This window comes from Canis lupus, chromosome 8, assembly GCF_003254725.2.
Source record: "Canis lupus dingo isolate Sandy chromosome 8, ASM325472v2, whole genome shotgun sequence".
Taxonomy (NCBI): Eukaryota; Metazoa; Chordata; class Mammalia; order Carnivora; family Canidae; genus Canis; species Canis lupus.
Window position 1 is genome coordinate 60,221,238 of NC_064250.1, and position 22,567 is coordinate 60,243,804.

The 22,567-nt window shown below is 38.5% G+C and overlaps 1 protein-coding gene across 6 annotated transcripts in view; it reads left to right on the plus strand.

Moving 5' to 3' along the window:
* TTC8 (tetratricopeptide repeat domain 8) overlaps positions 1-22,567 on the plus strand; it is a 204,525-nt gene that overhangs the window by 176,227 nt on the left and 5,731 nt on the right. For all 6 annotated transcript variants that reach the window (XM_049113397.1, XM_025443112.3, XM_025443113.3 and 3 more), the window contains 6 exons: positions 3,398-3,483; positions 7,513-7,600; positions 9,713-9,823; positions 19,369-19,508; positions 20,997-21,171; positions 21,468-21,590. In XM_049113397.1, the coding sequence (XP_048969354.1) occupies positions 7,520-7,600; positions 9,713-9,823; positions 19,369-19,508; positions 20,997-21,171; positions 21,468-21,590 (630 nt within the window). In that variant the 5' untranslated portion in view covers positions 3,398-3,483; positions 7,513-7,519. The remainder of the gene's footprint in view (positions 1-3,397; positions 3,484-7,512; positions 7,601-9,712; positions 9,824-19,368; positions 19,509-20,996; positions 21,172-21,467; positions 21,591-22,567) is intronic.

Here is a 22,567-nt window from a genome sequence, read left to right on the forward strand (position 1 = left end):
CCCTCAATACATGTATTTTATAGAACATGAAATTAAGCAGTTTTTGTTTTTATTTAGTGAAAAACACAAATTGTTCCTCTGTTTTCCTCTTATTCATTAACTTATTGATTGGTTTATTACTTGATTGGGTTATTCTTTAAACAAGTTATTATTGAATACATGTGTTTTGGTGCTGTGATGGATGTGAGCAGTATTGAGTAGGACACATGCCCTATGTCTGTTTCCTTACTCTGTTATGGGCTCATTGCATTATAGTTCTTTTATGGATCAGCTTGTTCCATTAAGATGTCATTTTAGATTTTTACCACAAATGTTATTTTCTGAATGGAAGAAGGATTTAGGTAATGAGCAGAAAGCATGCATTTTTATATCTTTTTTCCAAACTATGTTTTACAACATTAGTTAGAAAAAGAAAAGAGGAATTGTTTTTTTAACATGCTGAGGAAATCAGAGGTGCTTTTATATTAGTTACTTTGGGTGGCCTCCAAATTTCTTTTTAAACGAACTATTTTACACAGATACAGAGAATATTATAGACAAATAGGGAGGATACTGTGAAGTTGTACTTAAATGTTAAGAAAGAATGAAGTTGATTTTCTGTGGAAAACTTTACTTCTGTCTTTCCATTCTTAATGCTTTTTCCATTTGTTGTGTGGGCAATATTGACAAAACTAAGTGCCATGTGGGTTGGTGATTCTGTATTTGTGTACAATTATGGAGGATACTGTAGGCAACTAAAGAGAATATTATGAAGTGATAGTTAAGTGATAAGAAAAAGTAAAGTTGATTTATGGAAAACTATATTTCTGCCTTTGAGTTCTTTTTAACTCCCTTCCCTCCCTTGTACCTTTTGGGGTGATATTGACCGTACTGGCAAAACTAAAGTGGCATGTGGGTTGATTCTGGAATCTTCATTTATGTATGCTCTTTAATTTCATCATCCTAAAGTTGTTGCAACCATAACAATAACTAAAAGATGGCTGTTTCATTAAGAATATTAGTGGTTGGAGCACTGTTCCTTAAAAATACACTGGGATGCTCAGTTGGGCATATTCACAAACACTACTACTTGGTAGTCTAGATCTGCCAAGATCCCTTCTCCTTATTGACTTTTATGAACTTATGGCTTTTATGTGACATTCTAGGCCTTTATTAATATCTAGATATTACATTGATTAAATTATTCAAAGATTCTTAAATATGTAGTCATTTATTTTTAAAAATTGGTAAAGACTTGAAAGAAATATAGATCTGTCATTATTTTAATATTTTAAAAAGTTAATAGCTTTTAATTATGAATCTTATTACTCTGACAGTTTTGTTTGGCTCTTAATTTCAATAGAAGTCAGAAATAAGGAATAGAATTAATTCAAAACACACATCATTCTTGAGTGCCTTTTTTTTTTTTTTAAGATTTTATTTATTTATTCATGAGAGACACAGAAAGAGACAGAGAGGCAGAGACATAGGCAAAGGGAGAAGCAGGCTCCATGCAGGGAGCCCGACACGGGACTCGATCCCAAGTCTCCAGGATCACGCCCTGGGCTGACGACAGCGCTAAGCTGCTGAGCCACCAGGGCAGCCCTCTTGAGTGCCTCTTAACAGCATGGCAACGTATTAAGAACAACAGAGGTGGGTAAGAAGGGGTGCCTGTCCTCAGGGAACCTAAGGCCCACTTAAAATAGTCACAGTTTTGTCTAGTACAGCCTCAGTGTTCATATGATGAGTGATCACTAAAATGTATTTTTTAATCATTTTTATTCTATATTTCCTTAATCAGCTCAGCACAGACATAGAGGTCTTACGTAGGAAGACTTGTTTTAGGACCATAAGCAAAGTCAGCAGCCTATAATAAGTGCTAAATCTAACCGTGGGAAATCAGAATATGTGACAAATTTAGAGTGACGTATTTTTCTGAAAAACTAGAAGATCTGTTATATTAAACATGAGACTGAATATGATCTGCTGGAAAAGTTCTTTTTAAAAATTAAGTTAAAATTAATATGTTCAGATATTTACAATTCAGTCCTGAATTGAGCTGATTGAAAATATGTTTTTCAAATTATTTTCAGAGATAATGCTAATTAAAGTTACACTTTCCCCCTGCATTTTTTGCTTCACTTTTATTTCTGGTTTTGGGGGAAAAAGGACAGTAAGCATATGAAAGTAGTGTGTGGCTTGTTCTTAATTCCCATAGCTTTCAAATAGAGGTGTTGATTTTTCAGGTCCATTATAACCTCAGTGTGGTGACACCATTCCTTTATAAAGGGTTTGCATATTTAGAAGTTTCCCCTGGAGCAAGATAAGATGGGGAAACACAAGGAAAGCTGTTAATTTTGTGGTAGGAGGGAAGGGACTCATCTGGCTTGCATTTCAAGAAAGAGTTCATTTTAACACATGGACAGTAATATGGGATATACTCTGAGCTCATAGAACTGAAATCTGAAAGTAACTTTAACTGTTGGATATCATGATTATACTAACACTGACTAAAAGAATAAGAGTTTTCCAACCTTGAGAGAAAATAATAAGTATAATAAAACAATGAGAATTCTCTTTTAATTAATAACCTGAGTTTTTATTCACTGGATCTTCACCTGAGCTTCAAATTTGTGTAAAGATTGATTTGCTTTCCTTTTTGTCCAAATAGTTTCTACTTCTTCTGTATAAAATCCTAATTCCTATTTAGTCACCTCTTATCTGATCTTGAATAAACATTAGAAGGAACAAACTAGAAGACATTAGAGAGAAAGGGATAAACACGTCTAAAATATGAAAGCAACTCAGAAAATCTTGTTCATTCTGCAGCAGAGTCTGACCCTCAGCATCACTGGATTTGAACTGGGGTCAGAATGATGGAACAGTGGTGGTTGAAGACGACAGATATCCAAGGGCCCTTGGTCCTTTGACTCTTCTTCATGATCCTGTTTGCCAGACCATCTATCTGCTTACTTGGTCTTTCTCTATTTCTCTACATCTATCTTAAAGTGGGGCCTTGCATTTGGACCTGGCTGACACACCAAAGGCTTGACTGCCACTGAGTTTAGAGGTGCTTTGAATCATTGGATGGTAGATAAAGGGTGGGGAGAGCATACAACTTAGGGGATTTTTTAAATAACCATTTTATGTAGTGTATATTAAAATTGTATTCTAATATGTTGTACATCTGCTTTCCTTTGATCAGTTTTTACATTCATCTGCTGTCAACCCTCTGGTCTGGAACCGATTATTTAGGGAAAATTGGTGGAGCCATCTGGAAACATGAGCCACTTGAGTTTCTGTCTGATTTCTAATGCATGTTTTGATCAATGCTAATTATATGGTTTATCTCATTATTTATTGTTTCTGTTCATTGTTCGAAAAGAAAATCCTAATCCAAAATGAATTGTTTTCAAAGGCTTTGGACTTGGCTGCCCTTTCCACAGAGCACTCTCAGTACAAGGACTGGTGGTGGAAAGTACAGATTGGAAAATGTTACTACAGGTAAAATTTTGATTATTTGTGAAGGGCTTAGACATGGCGGCATATTTTAGAGTCTCAACTCTGATCATTATTTTTCTGGGTGGAACTTCCTCAGGAAGAAATGAAAAGTGTGTCTTTGTTGAGAGAGCATTTAATGTGGTAGCAGTAAGAACTGATAATAAATAATAATAAAACTGTAATGCTGGGCAGGGGAAACTCTGCACCTTCAGATCCAACACCTCTTTTTGGATGAGGAAGCTGAGGCCAGAGAGAGCCCGTGATTTGCACCAAGAACTAGTTAGTAAAATAATAGTAACAGGCTTGTTAGAATTGAGTTCATTGTTGCTTGTTCCTCTTCTCTTGCTCTCAAGTCTTTTTATGTCCCCTGATGCCTCACATCTGTAAAGTGCTTCACGATTGAGGGCTAACTTGTCCATATGTGACATGATCTCGCTTAAATCTCACCACACCTGGAGGTAGTTACTATTATTGTTAGCTCTTTGTCCAGATGAAAAAAACTGAGCCTCAGAAAGATAAAGTGACTTGTCCAAATTCACACAGCCTGTCAGTGGAAGAATGAGAATTTGAGCTCAGCTTTCTGATATCAGTTCTCTTACTACTTGCACAATTCTGTAGTGTTTCTCTAGGATCTGAATATTCTTACATTAATTTACTTAATGTTTAAACACATTTTTTTTCCTTAGAGAGAAGGAGAGAGCACATGTGCAAGCAGGGAGTGGGGCAGAGGGTAAGAATCTTCAAACAGACTCCCTGCTGAGTGTGGCCCTACACTGGGCTCAATCCCATGACCCTCAGATCACAACCTGAGCTGAAATCAAGAGTTAGACGCTTAACTGACTGAGCCACCCAGGTGCCCCCTAAACACATTTTCAAGCAAATTAATTGAGAGGTCAGGAAAGTTGTAATTAATTATGTGAATATTACACAGCAACTAGAAATGAGATTTAAAACTTGTCGCCTAAAAGCAAAACAAAAAAACTTGTTGCCTGATATTGAAATGCATTTGGAGCATTTGTAAAATAGAGACAAATGGGCAATTGTATTTTATAAATATAAATACATCTTTTAGTATTCAAAACAAGGTAGACCGGTTACTGGGAGCATCCTTCAGTACTTAAGAACTTTCCTTTAGTGTAAGGAAAAAGAAATCTGTAAATGGAATAAAAAGGATGCTTATTCTTTTTTGGTTGAAGTTAAGACTACTTTCCACTTAGATATTTTACAAGAACTTAAGTGTTTTTCTGCTATTAGACTGAGGAAGTATTTTCTACTAAAAGGTAATTTCATAGCATCATACCATTAAACTTTTATGAATATAATTTCCGAAAGCAAGCTTGAAATCTTGAGCTTCTAAACAAAACCCTAAGACATCTTTAACAATTAAAGAGAAACACAATTTGGATTCCTTCTGCCATTTGTATGAAATGGCATTTAAATAAGTGCACCTTGCCAGGTTAATCAGCCTTCTCCTCTGACCCTTAATTGCCTCTCGTCTTTAGTATGGGCTCAGCACTCCTGCAGTCACTGACTTGCTAGGGTATTTAACGAGCCCGGCACAGGGGTTACAGGTATTTATTAGGTAGTCCTTCCTTCAGATGGTTTACAGGCCAGTGGGGGAGAAGACAGTAAATGATGAGAAGCACGGCTCCCACAGTGAGAGAAGCAAGCAGAGAGAGCTGAGAGGAAGCTCCTACTGCGACCCAACAGGTCCAGGCTGGGCTACCAGAGGGTGTAGCCCCAGTTGATGTGTGTCTCTTTGACCCCGACCAGTACATTCTTCTAGTTCTTTGTCTACAGCTCCCTTATGGCCCCATTCCTGCTCCAGTGCCTGAATTCTGTCTTTCTGTTTGTTTGAACTGTTCTACTAGCTTCTTATCTGGCTTCTCTGCCCCCATTTCTTGCCCTCTCCATCCTTCTTCTTATACTAGTGGCAGAGTAACTGTTGTGACAGAAACAGCTCTCGGTGGACTCCTTGGTTAATCTCCGCGACCTCTAGGATGAAGTCTGGATTTTGAGAGTGGCATGTCTGATCCTGTCCCAGGCCACACTTGCTCCCTTACTCCCTTCTCCCATTACTTGTGGTGTCCTCCCTTCCAGTTAAACCAAACAACTCAGCATCCCCCTCCCGGGCTGGCACTCTGTTCTCTGTGTGCTCGCACTGACAGTTTGCTTCCATCTGAGATGCTCCCCTATCCCTACCTCACCCTATCTAGCTGTCGAAACCTTGCCTATCACTTCCTCCTAGATACTATTTAGGTTCATTCCACCTCTGTGCTCTCGGAGCACCTGTTTTTTTCTTATTGGCCAAAATACGATTCCATTTATTTGTGAACATGTTTTATTCCATTCTTATTGCTGCCTTTAGGACATGGTTGTGATCTTCATCTTTGGATCATGAAATGTGTGTGCAGTTGGCATTTGACAACTATTGAATTGGAGAGAAAAAGTTGGCAGGTGGTGGGGTTATCTTGGGACTTCAACTTTCTGATATTAGCCTGTTCATGAACTTGACTGATATTTTCCTCATTCCTAGACTTTCTTTAGACATGACCCACTTAATTTCCTTTGCATAAGAACCCATGTGGTTATTCCTCTTTGATAGTACTAGAAGTTATCTCTTGAGGATGCAGTAATTAAAAAAAAAAGTGTATGACCCAATCTTCCTTTCTTTGGTTTTCAGGGTAGTTAAATGGCTGATTGCTTTATTTATTTATTTATTTATTTATTTATTTATTTATTTATTTATTTAGATTGCTTTTTAAAAAATTGTTTATCTTTCCATCATTCTGTTTAAAAAAATCGATTTCTGTTTTCATATTCTTTATATGTATCTTATAGGGTTATAGTGTAATCACTTTTAAACTATTTTTGGGAGGAGACATCATATTAGGTAAAAATATACAGACTCATGGATAATTCAGTGTGGCTGAACTTTAGCCACATGCCTAAGGTTTGAATGCTCAGTTGAAGCTCTGTGTAGAACTATGCTGTTTTCCAGAACTTGAGAGTTCTTTGGTAACATTTTGTGAATACCTGTAAAAGTTGTGGGAGCTTTGAAGAGGTGGGGGGCTTCTGCCATTTTGCACATTCTCTAACTTTAGGGCAGTTTTTGGGGGGTTTCCTTTTAACTCCATTAATCCCACATCTTCTAGCAGCTATTTGGATGTAGCCACACCAGTGCTTGAGGCTTAGACAAGCCAAGTAGAAGGTCAGAGTTCTTCTGTCAAGACTCTGAATGAAAGCAGCACAATGAAACATACTGTGTTTTGTTCCAGTTTTCACAAAATGAAAGCATCATAAAGTGCCTAAGCAGCTCTTGGCTGCTAGGGATGGGTAGTTAGGAGAAGACCTGACAAATCTAGAACAGGCTGATAATAAAATGTTCCCTGGTTAGAAGAAGTGGGGTTGATATCAGGACAGTTATAGTTAGGCAAGGAACAAATCTCAAATTTGTAGACCAGGGCAATCTGTATCAGATACAAAGATAAAGGAAAAGAAAATGTTCCTAGAATCATAAAATAGTAGAGCTATGTCACTCAAGTAGCAATTACTAGTTACATCAAGACTATTTAAGAAGGGTTTTAAAAGTGGGCCTTTGTGTCAGAATAGACAATGTTTTCAAAGAAATGACATCCTTGAGTTCTTCCAATAAAATGGAGACCCTAAGCATTTACTCAGGTCACCTGCCACATGTCCAGCTGATTATAAGCTCTTTGGTTGGTAAATGGAGCTGCCTTAGCTCACTGGCAGCTGTTGGTTCTGCAGTGTCTAGACTTCACACGACTTTTTACACACCATTGGAGGGTTACATAGACAGTGACTATGGGAAATAGGTAACTTTTTGCTCAACTATATAAACATAATAATTTATATGCGGATAATAATTTATATGTGTATATGACATTACCTTCTTTAGACGTTTACTCTTAGAAATGTGATTTATCTCTATTCATATTGTCAGTGTGTGAATAAGTGCTGTAGTATTTATTTTTAAGTTGAATGTCTAATTTTTAAAATGGCTGTTCTTAGGTTAGGAATGTATCGTGAAGCAGAAAAACAGTTTAAATCAGCCCTCAAGCAGCAGGAAATGGTAGATACATTTCTCTACTTGGCAAAAGTAAGTAAGTATTCTTAACTGGAGTGAAATCTGTCTTCTCAAAATAAATGTTCAAATTCTGGCCAATATACACGGAGAGTTGCCAGTTTCTTCAGGAATATTTGGCAAGTAAATGTGCTCAGACTTATTTTTCTTTATAGCTAGTGGAAAAGTGAGAACATATGGAGGGTAACTGTCTCAGGAGAAACTGATTGCCATGAAAAATAAGAAAACCCCTTTGAAAGATTGCCCATTAGAGCAGAAGAAACTGCCACAGGCTCACTACAGCCCCCATGGGTAACAGACCCCAGAGAAGCCCTTTTTTCTACAACATGCCTGTCTCCCACCTAAGTAGCCATAGAGAATGGAAATTGTTTTTATGCAGGATGTTGGTTTCTTGGCTCTGCCATAACAACAAAGATGATATTTCCCCCTTATTGAACACCTATTCAGTAGCAGGTATTATATCCAGTCTCTTCCACCCACAGGTTAATTTAAGCCTCATAGAAACCCCACAAAGGTAGAGTTTAGAATTTCCTTTGTACCCTTATGATAGTGGAGACTTAAAGAGGGTAAATAGGTTTTTCAATGTCACTTGGCTGTTTCGATCCAGTACTCAAATGCAAGTCTTCCTCCTCACTGCCCCGTACTGCCTCCCACAGCAACAGCAGACATCAAGGGCCATCAGAATTCAGTCCTGGGAAAAAGTTACTTCTTGGCCCTGACCAGGGCTACTTGAAACATTTGATGAAGTGGTGGGTAGGACATCATCTTGCTGTATCTTGATGAATTTTTTAAAATTAAAAAGTGTGCTAAAGGAGGTTGAAAAGAAGAGCTATATAAAAGGAAGTGCCACTACTCCCTAAGTATGGTTTTAAGAATTTGCATACTGAAAAGAAACAAAATGAAAGTTACGCTATATAAACCTACAGTGCTAAATAATTGTGATCTATTTACTGTAGTTTTCAGAGATGTTTGAAACTAAGTCCACCTTCTGTATGTTATATGTTAAACCTTAAATTCTTAAAGAAGTTTCTAAGCATCACAGTAGACTTTTAAGCTTTTCTAACACCTTGAAATTAAAACATTGGTCACACTATTTGTCATCTTTTTCACTGATAATCATTTGCCAGGTGATTAAAAAATGTGCTTTATATTTAACTATTGTTGAATACATGGTTTGATGTATTTTTCCATAAATTGATTTGCTTATATCTTATTATTGCCTACACAACTGTATAAAAGTAAAATTTACTTTATTTTATTTACTTAATAATTGCTATACAATAGAGATCATTCTGATTTAGGATTATTCTGATTTAGATCATTCTGATCTCTATTGGTACACAATAGAGATCATTCTGATTTTCATTCTGAAAATATTAGATCGTTAATTAAAAATATTAAATATTTTATTACTTTAGCATTAAACACTATTTACAGGTTTTTTGTGTATCCATTTGGGCCTTCTTCCAGTCTATTTTGAAGGAAATAGAGGATCCAAGATCATGGAGATAAAAGTGTCATAATCTTATGTTTCCATGCCTACAACTATAATTCCCTATTTTAGAAGTTCCTATGAAGTGTATGACTTAGCTACGCTAATGTCCTAATTGCTAGTTAGGTGGAAGCCATCAAGTGCAAACTCTCTCATCCACGACCCTATTCCTCACAAATCTGTTCCTCCTCTATTTCTGAGGGCCCTTTTCCAAAACCAGCTTCTGCATAGGATCTCCACTGCTGTCTTTCTCAGACCTTCTTGTTCCTTTTTCTCCTGCATCTTCAACTTTGATCTCATAACTAGTTCCTCTGTGCCTGCTTATGGACATAGTCCTGTCTGTCCTATCCTAAAAGGTTTTCCCTCGTTCCTTTCTTACTAACTTACTGCTCAGTCTCTGGCAATCACAAGCCCCCAAGGAGTGTTTGTTGAAGGAATAAATGAATGGATGCTTCATATATGACATGTAAGATAAAACTATAACATCACTATTGAAAATTAATCCACATTTCTGAAAACTTTTTACCATAATATCTAGGAGATAACCTGTTGCTAAGCAATATTTATCAACTTATCACAGCAAATACTATTATTTTAAGAACTAGTACTTTTATTGAAATGTAACTTGGTTTTAGGTTTATATCTCATTGGATCAACCAGTGACGGCTTTAACTCTTTTCAAACAAGGCTTAGATAAGTTTCCAGGAGAAGTAACCCTACTTTGTGGAATTGCCAGGATCTATGAGGTAAGGCTCATCTTATTCAAAAAGTTGATGTGAAATTGAGTTTATTTGCTACTTAAGTAAGCTCTTAGGTCCTTGAGATCCTAGCAAGGAGAACAATTTGTAAAATTATGATTACTGGCCTGTGGCTTACTAACAGAGTAGAGATTTTAGTGTACGTATTTAGTCAAACTAAGTTTTTATTATGATGTATTTCAAACATACAGAAGAGTAAGGGGTGTGGTATGAGATAGGGATTTAAATGAGTTTTCCACTATAGATAGCTATTTGTCCAGCACATCTGTTGATCCTTCTCCCAAGATCTGTAATGTCAAATATCAACTTTTTTTTCTATAGAGGGTAGATATGTTTTGGGGGCTTTCTGTTCTATTGGTCTGTTTGTCTATCATTGTACCAATATAATGCTATCATAATTATTGCAGCCTCAAATACTATTTGGTATCATTTTTTATCAGGAATGTTTTGTCTGTTTTGGACTTTTGCTTATTCTTACAAATTTTAGAGTCATGTTGTCAAATTCCATGGAAAGCCCCACTGAGATACCTTCCCACTGCCTAATTACTATAGCTTTATAGTAATTCCTGATCTCAAGTTGGACAAATTCTACCACCTACTCTTCCTCACAGCTGGTTGTTTTTGGCCCTTTGCTGTTCCATATTGATTTTAGGATTGACCTATCAAGAACCATTAAAAATCAGAATAACTCCTCCAGGCGTATTGATTGGAATTGCATTGAATATATGAATGATGGAGGTAGGTGGGCTGCTTTTCCTCCCACTCTCCATCATGATAAAATTCTCCATGTTTTTAGGTCTTCTTTTGTTCATCAATGAATATTTTATAATTATCTCCATAAAGATGTTGTATTGGGGGTCCCCCAAACCACCTTGAGTTTCAGTGATTAGAAGGACTCAACTCAGCACTCAGTGATACAGCTCAGATTTATTTATATCAAAAGGCTGTAAAGCAAACCTAGTAAAGGGAAAAGGCACATGGTGAGTCAAAGTTCAGAGGAAATCAGACACATAAGCTTTTAGGAGTTGTATCTTAGTGGAATCACACAGGACACACTTTATTCTTCTAACAAGTTGTGACAACATGTGTGAAGCAATGTCTATCAGGGAAGCTCATGAGAGACTTGGTACACAAGGTGATTACTAAGGGTTGGTCATATGGACACCTTCTGTCTACCATGTACCCAAATCCCAGACTCCAGGACATAAAGCAGGTTTTCATGCACCACTTCAGGTTTATGCACCACACTGTTCAAATAGTTTAGGTGTGTGAGCCCCTTTCACCATTTGAGGGAAGTTTTATATCAATATAGGGAACCCACCAAGTTCTCAGATACCAGCCAGGGACCAACCTTACAAGCAGGCCTTTCTAAGAATAGTAGTTTCAGGCCTGTTACACTCTTTCCTGGATAGATCCCATCCCTACGTGTAACTATGGGTAGAATCCTTTTTTTTCTTTTGTATTTTCTATTTCTGGTAAGTAGGAATACACTAATTTTTTAAAGTTCATTTGATACTAGAAAACAGGACTAATATTGGGGTGCCTGGGTGGCTCAGTTGGGTAAGCATCTGCCTTTGGCTCAGATCATGATCTCAGGGTCCTGGGATTGAGCCTCATGTTGGGTTTCCTGCTTACCAGGGAGTCTGCTTGTTCCTCTCTCTTTGCCCCTCTCCCCTACTAGTGCTCTCTCTCTGCCTGGGTGGCTCAGTTGGGTAAGCATCTACCTTTGGCTCAGATCATGATCCCGGGGTCCTGGGATCGAGTCCCACCTTGGGCTCCCTGCAAGGAGCCTGCTTCTCCCTCTGTCTATGTCTCTGCCTTTCTCTCTGTGTCACCCATGAATAAATAAATAAAATCTTTAAAAAAAGGAAATAGGCCTAATACTCTTTTGAAGTTTTAATATCCTATCCATAAATGCTCTTAGATTTTCTAAGTAAATAAAATAGTCATCATCTGCAAACAGCTTCATCTCTTCGTCTCAATTATTTTGCCACTTAATAAAAAAATCTTATTGTTTAGGACTTCCAGTACAACACTGACAAGAAGCATCTCTGTTCTCTTAAATTCTTGAAATTTTAGGTACAATATTCTAAAATTCTTTTGTTAGGAAAAGGGTGGAAGATATTAATAGTTGCTATATTTGGGTAATAGTATGTGAATGACTTTTATTTTCTTTTTCATACTTTCTGTATTTTCCTGATTTTCTGTCATGAACATGCATTACTTTTAAAGTGAAAAACAAACTTTATTTTTAAATTGTCTAGAAATACTGTTTCCCCTTTTGAAATATAATTTTGATAAACACATAAGTAGAAGGCTTTGATCATCCAATAAAAATAAAATACTGTATTCAAATCTCTGTATCTGTACTTGTATGAGCCTAACCTGAACATGAACAAAATTTTGACCAAGAAGCTTAAGAAATAGAATTGATTTTTGAGAGCAGTGGTATTCATGCGGAGCAGTGACTACCTCAATACGATCAGAAGTCTCTGACCTTTCAGCTCCATCTTCTGCCCTTCTTCTCAGGCAGGAAGTGTTGGCAGAAAGAGCTAGAAATCTACGGAATCTTTGGTGTGTGGTTGCTGGTTGGAAGAATTCCTGCCAGGCCTCTGATATCATCAGTGTTGCTGTGTCTGGGACAGGGAAGAGACCCCTAACCAGCTCCCTTCATCCTTCTCTGCTTAGAGTCTGGCCAGGAGTTGGAGGTCCACATCCTTTTAGAAGTCTACAGGGGAAGGTTTGGGGAGAGAAATAGAATTGGAGTTGCCTCTCAAAGTAGAGAAGAAAGCATCCAGGGTGTGGAGATGATTTACCATCCACAGGAAGTATGACCAAGGACTAAGCACAAATTTAAAATAGTGAGATGAAGTATTTCCCCTTGAATCTAACAGTTAATTTCCCTTGTGCCAAAGTTTACCATCCAAAGACAGATTTCCAGTGTATTCTTTTTCTCTTTATGTGACAGTGGATTTGGAGTTAATTAGTAAAATTTTTCCCTTAGCATTGCAGCCTACACTACATATGCCTTAGGGATTTTTGTGTGTATATCAGACTTTTCCCTGGAGGGATCCTCGTCTTTTATGTTCTTTTTATTTATCACTTTCATTTTGATCTTGTATCTTCTCAGTGTCTCCTGTTTTAAAATGAACATGTTGTGCTGCCTATTGTTCATTGCTTATTTTGTATAGAAACTTGTTTAAAATGATTTCTTCTTGATAAATTTATTTGGTTGTAGTTTTAATTGTTCTTGAGGAATTCTGTGTATCATTCAAAAGACAGGTATCTATTTGAACTGTTCTTTGTTAAAGATGTTTAGAATTAGAAATATTACCCTAGGAAATATTATTCCAGTGGTCCTTGAAGTTTACTGTGCATAAAAATGATTTCAGGAGTGGTTGAAAAGGGTGGTCTATCCAACTGCCTATCCACTACAGCATTCACCTCAAGTTATTTGCAATTTTATTTTAAATAACTTAAATCGAATTATAGTTAGTATTTTGTGAATTTGTTCCAAAATAACCATTATAAACATCACTTAAATGATACCATGGTTATTTATATACTTGAGGTGACATTTATATATTTGAAAATATTTTTTAATCTCTATTAACAAAATTTATTCTAGAGTTACCATGAAGAATTCTGAGGTAGGAATAGATTAAGGGAGCAAAAGAGAGTCTATGTGTGTTCATACATACAACAATTTACAATGTTATAAAGACTGCCTATTAAACCAGTTGCACTATTGGATTATTTTAAAAATAGGGCTGGAGGAATAATGATTCCTTGTACGAAAAGAATCTATTACTGCCAGATGACCCAAAGATCTAAAATCATGAAAGTTCCAGAAAAAAAAAGACAGATGCGTTATTTGTATAAACTTGGAATGGAAGACCTTTCTAAGGGTGATAGAAAAGTCGAAAACCATAATAGAAAAGATTGATGAATTTGAGAACATAAAAGTTACATTTTCTATATTGGTAAATAAGTTTTCTATATAGTTAAATTTTCTATAAAAACAAATAGAAAATAAAACCTAAACAAACAAACAGTGTAAAAATATCCAATGGGGAAAATATTTGCCATACCTGGGACAGACAAAAGACTACTTTTAATTTCCTCATTCAATACATGACTTAAAAGTTGGCAAATTTCAGGTGGTTTCCAGATTGTTGAGAGAATTACACACACACACACACACACACACACACACACACAAATGTATATGCACACAAACTTACAAGTTTTCATTTAGTCAAGATTGTAAACCCTTATGGAAATGAGATTATTTCCTCAGAGCAATTGTGGGTCAGAATTGAGGTATGGCTTCTGCATCAGCCCTGATCTGCCAACTGGCCTGCATAGTGGCTGCTGATCCTCTTCATGCAAGTACAATCACCCCAGAGATGAGACAGTAGCCAATTCCAGCTACACTGTGGCTACACCACTGCCTTTTGTATGGGGGCTTGGTAACACCCATCTGGAAGAATTTAAACCATCTATACCTTTCCTCTGAAGGCAATGCTTATAAACACCAAGACTTCTTGGATTTTGAATTTAAATCACATCAACAGACTCAGTTAATCTCGCAGGAGAAAGAAGAGTCAGTGCCCAGCAGTCGGAGCCGCATGTCTGCCCCCAGCAATCCTGTATCCAGGAGGGCAGTTTCCCGCCCAAGCCCCATGTAACATAAGCCAATAGTAAAAGGACAAAAGATAGGATAGGAAAATGGGCACAGGACATGAATCAGCATTTCACAGGAAAGGAAACATAAATATGTGGTGTCTTAAATGCCTAACCTCTCAGTCCTAATTTTTTTCTTAAAGATTATTTATTTATTTATTTATTTATTTATTTATTTATTTATTTTTATGATAGTCACACAGAGAGAGAGAGAGGCAGAGACATAGGCAGAGGGAGAAGCAGGCTCCATGCACCGGGAGCCTGACGTGGGATTCGATCCTGGGTCTCCAGGATCGAGCCCTGGGCCAAAGGCAGGCGCTAAACCGCTGCGCCACCCAGGGATCCCAAAGATTTTTTATTTATTTATTCATGATAGACATAGAGAGAGAGAGAGAGGCAGAGACACAGGCAGAAGGAAAAGCAGGCTCCGTGCAGGGAGCCTGATGCGGGACTCGATCCCGGGTCTCCAGGATCATGCCCTGGGCCAAAGGCAGGCGCTAAACCACTGAGCCACCCAGGGATCCCTCTCTCGGTCCTAATTAAAGAAATAAAAACTAAAATAAAAATGAGATGCCCTTTCTTCACTTCATCAGGTTGACCGAGATGGAGAAGTTCCATGACATGTAGGGTTGTCAAGGTTGTGGAGGAACAAACCCCACACATGAACACGGATGCTGGGAGGGTATATTGGCACAACCCATTGGAGGCTCTTTGCAATTACTGATGAGATTTCCGAGCATGCATACTCTGTGGCCCAGCAATTTCACTTGTAGGAATTTTCCTTAAGGATGTTTTCATACAAGTTTAGAAAGTTATATACAAGAATGGTTTTATAGTATTTTTATGCACCCCCCCCAAAGGAAACGAATGCTTCATCAAAAAGGGGCTGGTTAAATAAACTATAGTCTATGTATTGATGGAAAATTATGCAGAAGTAAAAAAAAGTGACAGGTTAGAACCCTTTGTACTGATATGGAAAGAGTCAAGACAGAGCGAAACCAGTGAACTGTATATCAAAATGTGTAGAAAGATTATGTTTATGGTTAAAACTGGCATACATGTATGTGTACACATATATGAACAAAATTTCTTGAAAAAAACTATTCACAGAACCTCTGACTGGATTTAGGGAGGGGACTTTTACTTTTCATTTTATAACCTTTTGCAGTGTTTAAATTTATTTCGCACAGCACATATTTTACAATAACACATTTAAAAAGCTACTTACAAGGTTGCCAAAAACAAATTAGCTTCAGTCTAAAATTCTTCAAGATTACATAAATTAATTATGTGCCCATCAATCAAGTATGCAAACATTCCAAGGTAATTTTATAGAACTGAGAGCCTTGAAACAATTATCCATTTAGGCTGGAGTCTTTTTGCATTAGACTGAATTGTGTCCCTCCCAAATGAGTATGTTGAAGCCCTAGCCCTCAGTGTGATGACATTTAGAGATAAGGCCTTTCCGGATAATTAGGTTTAGATGTGGTCATGAGGCTGGGGCCCTTGTGTTGGGATTAATGCCCTTGCAAGAAGAGATGCTGGAGTGTGCTGGCCATCACTCTCTCTTCCCTTCTCTCTTTCCCTGCCATATGAGGAACAGTGAGAAGGTGGGCATTTGTAAGCTAGTAAGAGTATCCTCACTAAATCCCCACCATATTGGCTCCTTGATCTTGGACTTTTAGCCTCCAAAATTGAGGGAAAATAAGTTCTGTTGTTTAAGCTACCTGGTCTATGATATTTTGTTTTGGCAGCCCGAGCAGACTAATACACCACCATTAGCAAGTGTAACACTGGAAGCCTTGTTCTGTGGGATGTTCTTGACCTGGAAGCCAGAAAAGTCATGTTCATGGGGACCCATGCTGCTCAGGGCCCTTAGGTTCAGTGGTCAGGGTGCTGCCTACGTGTGGAGATTACTCTTTGGAAGGACAGTATTTTAGTCTGCTCAGGCTGCTGTAACAAAATACCATAAACTGGGAGGCTTAGGGAACATAAATTTATTTCTCATAATTCTGGAGGCTGGGAAGTCTAAGACCAAGGTGCAGGTCAATTCATTTCCTAGTGAGCGTCCTTTTCCTGGTCTGTAGATAGATGCCTTCTTTCTATACTGTCATATGGTAGGGAGATAATTTCTGGTGTCAGTCTTTTTTTTTTTTTTTTTAAGATTTTATTTATTTGAGAGAGCGAGCAAGTGAGCACAAGCAGGGGGAGGGGCAGAGGGAGAAGCAGGCTCCGTGCTTGTGCGGGCTCTATCCTAGGACCCTGGGATCATAAGCTGAGCAGAAAGCAGATGCTTAAATGACTGAGCCACCCATGTGCCCCAGTGTGTCTTCTTTAAGGGCACTAATCCCATTCATGAGGGCTTCATCCTTATGACCTAGTTACCTCTCAAAGACTCTACTTCCAAATACTATTATATTGGAGATTAGGACTTCAATTTGAATTTAGGAAGGACACAATCAGTCTACAGGAGGTAGGGATTTGGTGTGGGGGTGGGGGTGGAGACTGTAGGGGAGTGAGTTAAACTGCTCATCTGTTTTTTCAAGTTTTACAAGGCTTTTGTGTTACCAAAAAGAAAATACACTTCTGGTGAAAATTTTTTATTATTTATGCTTTTCAATAGATTCTTATATTCTTAAATTATTAAAGAATATTTGGAATAGTTGCACATAAAAGCAGTGTAAAATTCAGGAGAGAATGAACTCACAATTAATGAATATATCAACAGCCTTATGTTTTGAAGAAAAAAAAGTCAGTTATTTTTCAGCTACAAACCATGAATGGAAAGGCCTCTTCTCTTGAGGAACTAAATCCTGGCAGGACTTTGAATAAGAATTTTAGACACAAAGTATGTGAACAAATACACATACAGAATGAATTTGGATCAACTGATGAATCTTTTATGGAACTAATAAACATCAACCTGCTTTACTCCAAGTTGAGAACCAACAGAGAGATAGAAATGAGATTCCGAAAAATGGAAGACAAACCATTAACTTTATCACTAATAAAAGCAGAATTGGAGCATGTGGCTTTAGCTCTGTGACTAAAAGAACTTAATAGAGTTCTGCCGCTGAGTTAGACAACCTAACCCTCCCCAGCCAGCAGACACGACTGTACAACCTGCACACCTTCTCTACTGGGAGAGCCTGCTCCACATGGCAGGGGAGAGCAGGTGGGCATGTTGCAGGCAGGTTGGCTTCCAAAGAGATCCAGAAGGGGCTGAAACCAGCATGCTGAGTTTGCCTTATGGGAATGAGTAAGAGTGGGAAGAAAGGCCCCAAATATTTTGATATCAGCATTTCTTAAAGTGTGGTCCAGGGATTCTCAGGGCTCCCTGAGGCCCTTTCAGAGGGTCCACAAGGTCAAAACCTTTCTTTCTTTTCTTTTCTTTACTTTTCTTTTCTTTTCTTTTCTTTTCTTTTCTTTTCTTTTCTTTTCTTTCTTTCTTTCTTTCTTTTTCTTTTCTTTCTTTCTTTCTTTTTCCTTCTTTCTTTCTTTCCTTCTTTCTTTCTTTCCTTCTTTCTTTCTTTCCTTCTTTCTTTCTTCTTTCTTTCTTTCTTTCTTTTTCTTTCTTTCTTTTTTTCTTTTTCTTTTTCTTTTTTTTTTTTACCTTATTTGAGAGAGAGAGAACAGGGGCAGAGGGAGAAGCAGACACTCTGCTGAGCAGGGGGCTGGATCCTAGGACCCCAGGATCATGACCAAGCTGAAGGCAGAGGCCTAACCAATTGAGCCACCCAGGAGCCCTGGTCAAAACTGTTTCCATATTACTGATATGGATGAAATTGGTGATAATATCAATAGATGTAATTTTTTGATATTGAAAAACAAAATGCATTTATGTCCATATTGTCTCTTCAGTTATGCTGTGAACCTAAAATTGCTCTAAATAAACAAATAGAGTCCTGAAATTAAAAAAAAAAAACACACACACAGTAAAGTCCATAGAGGTTAAAAAAAATTCTGTGCGATAAGAAAGTATTGTGTGGTGCTTCTTACAATCAGTGCAGTCTCTTGTATTTGATAAAATATTAAAATCTAACAAAAAAGTAGGAGTCCTTATATGATAAGAGCAAGTGAGAGGTTTCCACAGCATGTGTGGTATATACTGAGAGCCAGAAGAGAGTTATGTGAAGTGAGGGCATTAGGGATATTTCCATGAGGGCCATGGAGCCTGCACTGGCCTTGAAGGTAGATTTGAGAGCTAGGACATTAATAATGTTGAAAACACTGATTTATGATTATTGATGGGACTCCAGGTCTCCCTGCTACCATTCTTCCCTACTTTGGCATATCCTGTGTGTAGCCACCGAGTTACTCTTTAAAAATGTAAATATAATGATGTTACTCCTCTACTCCATCCTTCCCTCGCTCTCTCCTTGCTCCCCCCCCCCTCCCCCCGCTTTTTAAGATTTTATTTGAGAGAGAGCCCAAGAGGGGGAGCGGGGGCAGAGAGAGAGAGAGGAAGATGCAGACCGCTCAGCTGAGCAGGGAGCCCAACACGGGGGCTCAATCCCAGGACCCTGGTATCTAACCTGAGCCAAAGGCAGGCACTTAACCGACTGAGGCCCCCAGGTGCCCCTTTCTTTGCCTTTCTTCATGTCAGTTATACTTGCCTGACATTATATTACTTATTTGTTCATTTGCCTGTCTTCCTGACCATCTGTACCCTTCTTGAGGATAGCAGCCTTGTCTTTGTGTTCGTATTCTGTCCTCAGGGCCTAGAACATAGTCTGGCACATGGTAGGCTCTTAATATTTGTTGAATAGAATTAACATACATCGGCCAGAAGAAAAATAAAATTTCTTGGCAATGAAGTATTGCTCTTCTGTCTTGATGGAGAACAGGAAATGAACAATATTTCATCAGCAGCTGAATACTACAAAGAAGTTTTGAAACAGGACAATACTCATGTGGAAGCCATTGCATGCATTGGAAGCAACCACTTTTATTCTGATCAACCAGAAATAGCTCTCCGATTTTACAGGTGTGTTTTACGTTGTCTTCGTAGAACTACTTTCCTGTGATATATTGGTGCAACAGCAATAAAGGTGGAGTGAAAATGTAGACAGATAATGTATAGGCCCATGTCTATAGGAGACTAACCATTCAAGCACCCGGAGGTTTTCTGATGCACAAATATTTGGCATCCTGTGGAAACATACCTGGATAGTTGAGTTTTTAACACCATGTCATTGTATGAGTTAGCCATTTTGTTGTCAATGAGGAACTGTGTAGTAGTTCCTGGAAGCACTTCTCCCCATCACTGCTTCCATTCATACCACCACATAGCATAAGACCCCAGAGCTGAAACAGTGGTGAGATTTGCAAAGAGCAAGTACCAGGTTCCAAGCCCTGAAACAGGTTCCCCTGTCCTGTGAAATATTGTCAGCTCTTGTCCAAATAATTTTTCAAAGTCTAAATAAGTTCTGATCTCTGGTTCTCTTTTTTTTTTTAATTTTTATTTATTTATGATAGTCACACAGAGAGAGAGAGGCAGAGACAGAAGCAGGCTCCATGCACCGGGAGCCCGACGTGGGATTCGATCCTGGGTCTCCAGGATCGCGCCCTGGGCCAAAGGCAGGCGCCAAACCGCTGCGCCACCCAGGGATCCCTCTGGTTCTCTTTTGAGCACATTCTTATTTCATCCTACAGATGGTTTCTGAGATTAATTTTTAAATTTTTATTTTCTCTTCTGCCCTTAGGTAATATACCAGGAGATAACTGGCCACTGACAAGAGTTCTTCCCAAATATATGTTAGCATAAAATATGATAAAATGAATACCACTTTAGGCACAGGCAGCTGTCTCTACTTCCTCACCCCCAAAATGGATCATGGGTTCCATAGGGCTGCTGAGGTGGATTTTCATTTGCTTATTTGAATGGTCTTGTCCTTTGGGATTAATGGTGCATAGAAACAAACAGGTTTTTTGAGCTCTAGCATGAAAGTTAGGGGATAAGGCAGAGATCACACTGATGGTCTTATCTTCCTTGGTGGAAGCTCATCAGAAGGTTGGTAGATGAAGCCAAACCACAAAATACTACTGATAACCCAAACCAAGATTCAATTTAGCCAAAAACTTGAAGGTAAATCCTAAACACAGCCCTCAAGTTAGATGAAAAGGTCTTAGGGGGTTCACTGATTGGCACCAAACCTTTATGAAGCAAAATACTGTGGGTTTTCCTTTATGTGACTCTTTGTATTTGATTCTCTAACAGAGCTTTTGGGAGAATAAAAAAACTTATGTAAGTGGACTCTGACCTCACTCCTGGATATATTGCCCATGAATAGTACCATTAAAAAAGACATGCTTTTGTATTTGCTTTGAAATGTTTTTTCATTTACTATGTTACTTTCTATTCTTTCGAGGTGTTAAAAATTGTAAAACATTTATTTCTAACTTTGTAAAAAATAGGTCTTAATATTTATCAGGTTGGTCTGACACCAAAATATGTGTGCTCTTTTTCGAAAAGGCGACTCCTGCAGATGGGTGTTTATAACTGCCAGCTTTTTAACAATCTGGGCCTCTGCTGCTTCTATGCCCAGCAGTATGATATGACTCTGACCTCATTTGAACGTGCCCTTGCTCTGGCTGAAAACGAAGAAGAGGCAGCTGACGTCTGGTACAACTTGGGCCACATAGCTGTGGTAGGTGGTTTCCTCTAATGTAATTTCTGGTATAGAAAAGGTAGCTAGCCATAAGTTAGTTTGAAGCAATGTTCAGCTCTGGTAAATCCATTGGTTATGGTCTTCTGTAGCAATTAAGTGATCTCTGAGCATCACCCTAGAACTTGTTTTCTCAGGTTAAAGCCTCTTACAACAGACACTTGATTATGATTAGTACTTGTTGCTTGGTAGCTGAAAAGACATGAGGAAAGAAGGGAGGAGATGGTGGGCAGAAGCATATGGATCTGTGTGTGCAAATACATGCTTTTGTTTTCAAGGGTATAGGAGATATGAATTTGGCCCATCAGTGCTTCAGGCTCGCTCTGGTCAACAACAATAACCACGCTGAGGCCTACAACAACCTGGCTGTACTGGAGATGCGTAAGGGCCACATTGAGCAGGTCAGTGAACTACTGTGGCACAATGGACAGTCTGCTTTCTTTCAAGAAAAGCTGTCAGGTGTAGTTATCTTTACATGCTGTTGTTTATTTATTTTTTAAAGATTTATTTATTCGAGAGAGAGAGAGAGAATCCCAAGCAGACTCCTCGCTGAGTGCAGAGCCTGAGCTTGATCCCGTGACCCTGAGATCATGACCCAAACTGAAATCAAGAGTAGGACGCTTAACCAACTGAGCCACCCAGGTGCCCCTACCTACTGTAGTTTAAAAATGAGCTCTAGGGCTTGACTGGACTGGATTTGATTCCTGGCTCTGTTATATATTAATAATTTGACCTTGGACAAGTTACTTAACATTTGTTATCTCTTTACCTTTGGTTTTACTTACTTATTTATTTATTAAAAGATTTTATTTGTTCATGAGAGACACAGAGACAGAGAGAGAGAGAGAGAGAGAGAGAGGCAGAAACACAGACAGAGGGAGAAGCAGGCTCCATGCAGGGAGCCCGATGTGGGATTTGATCCCAGGTCTCCAGGACTGTTTAGCCCTGTGCCAAAGGCAGGCGCTAAACCGCTGAGCCACCCAGGGATCCCCTACCATTGGTTTTATTAGGATAAACCTGTACCTCCCTAGTGTTCCCTGCCTTGGTAGACTGTTACACCATTCCCAGTCCCCCATCCACCAGCTAGGTGCTCAAGCCAGAATCCCAGGAGCCACCCTTGAAACCTCTCTATCCCTGCTGCCTCTCCCTGCCCCCCCCCCCCCCCATTAGGTTCAGCAAGCCCTGCCAGTATTACTTCCAAGTCCCATCCTGGACCTGGCCATTTCCCCCCACCTCTGGTAGCCTTCTCCAAACTGTATTCATCTCCTGCCCAGACTCTACTACAAGACTGTCCTAGCTGGTCTTTTTGTCTCCACTTAGGTCAGCAAGTAATTTTACCTATAATATGCCCTTCTCTCAACAGCAGAAGGGATTTCTT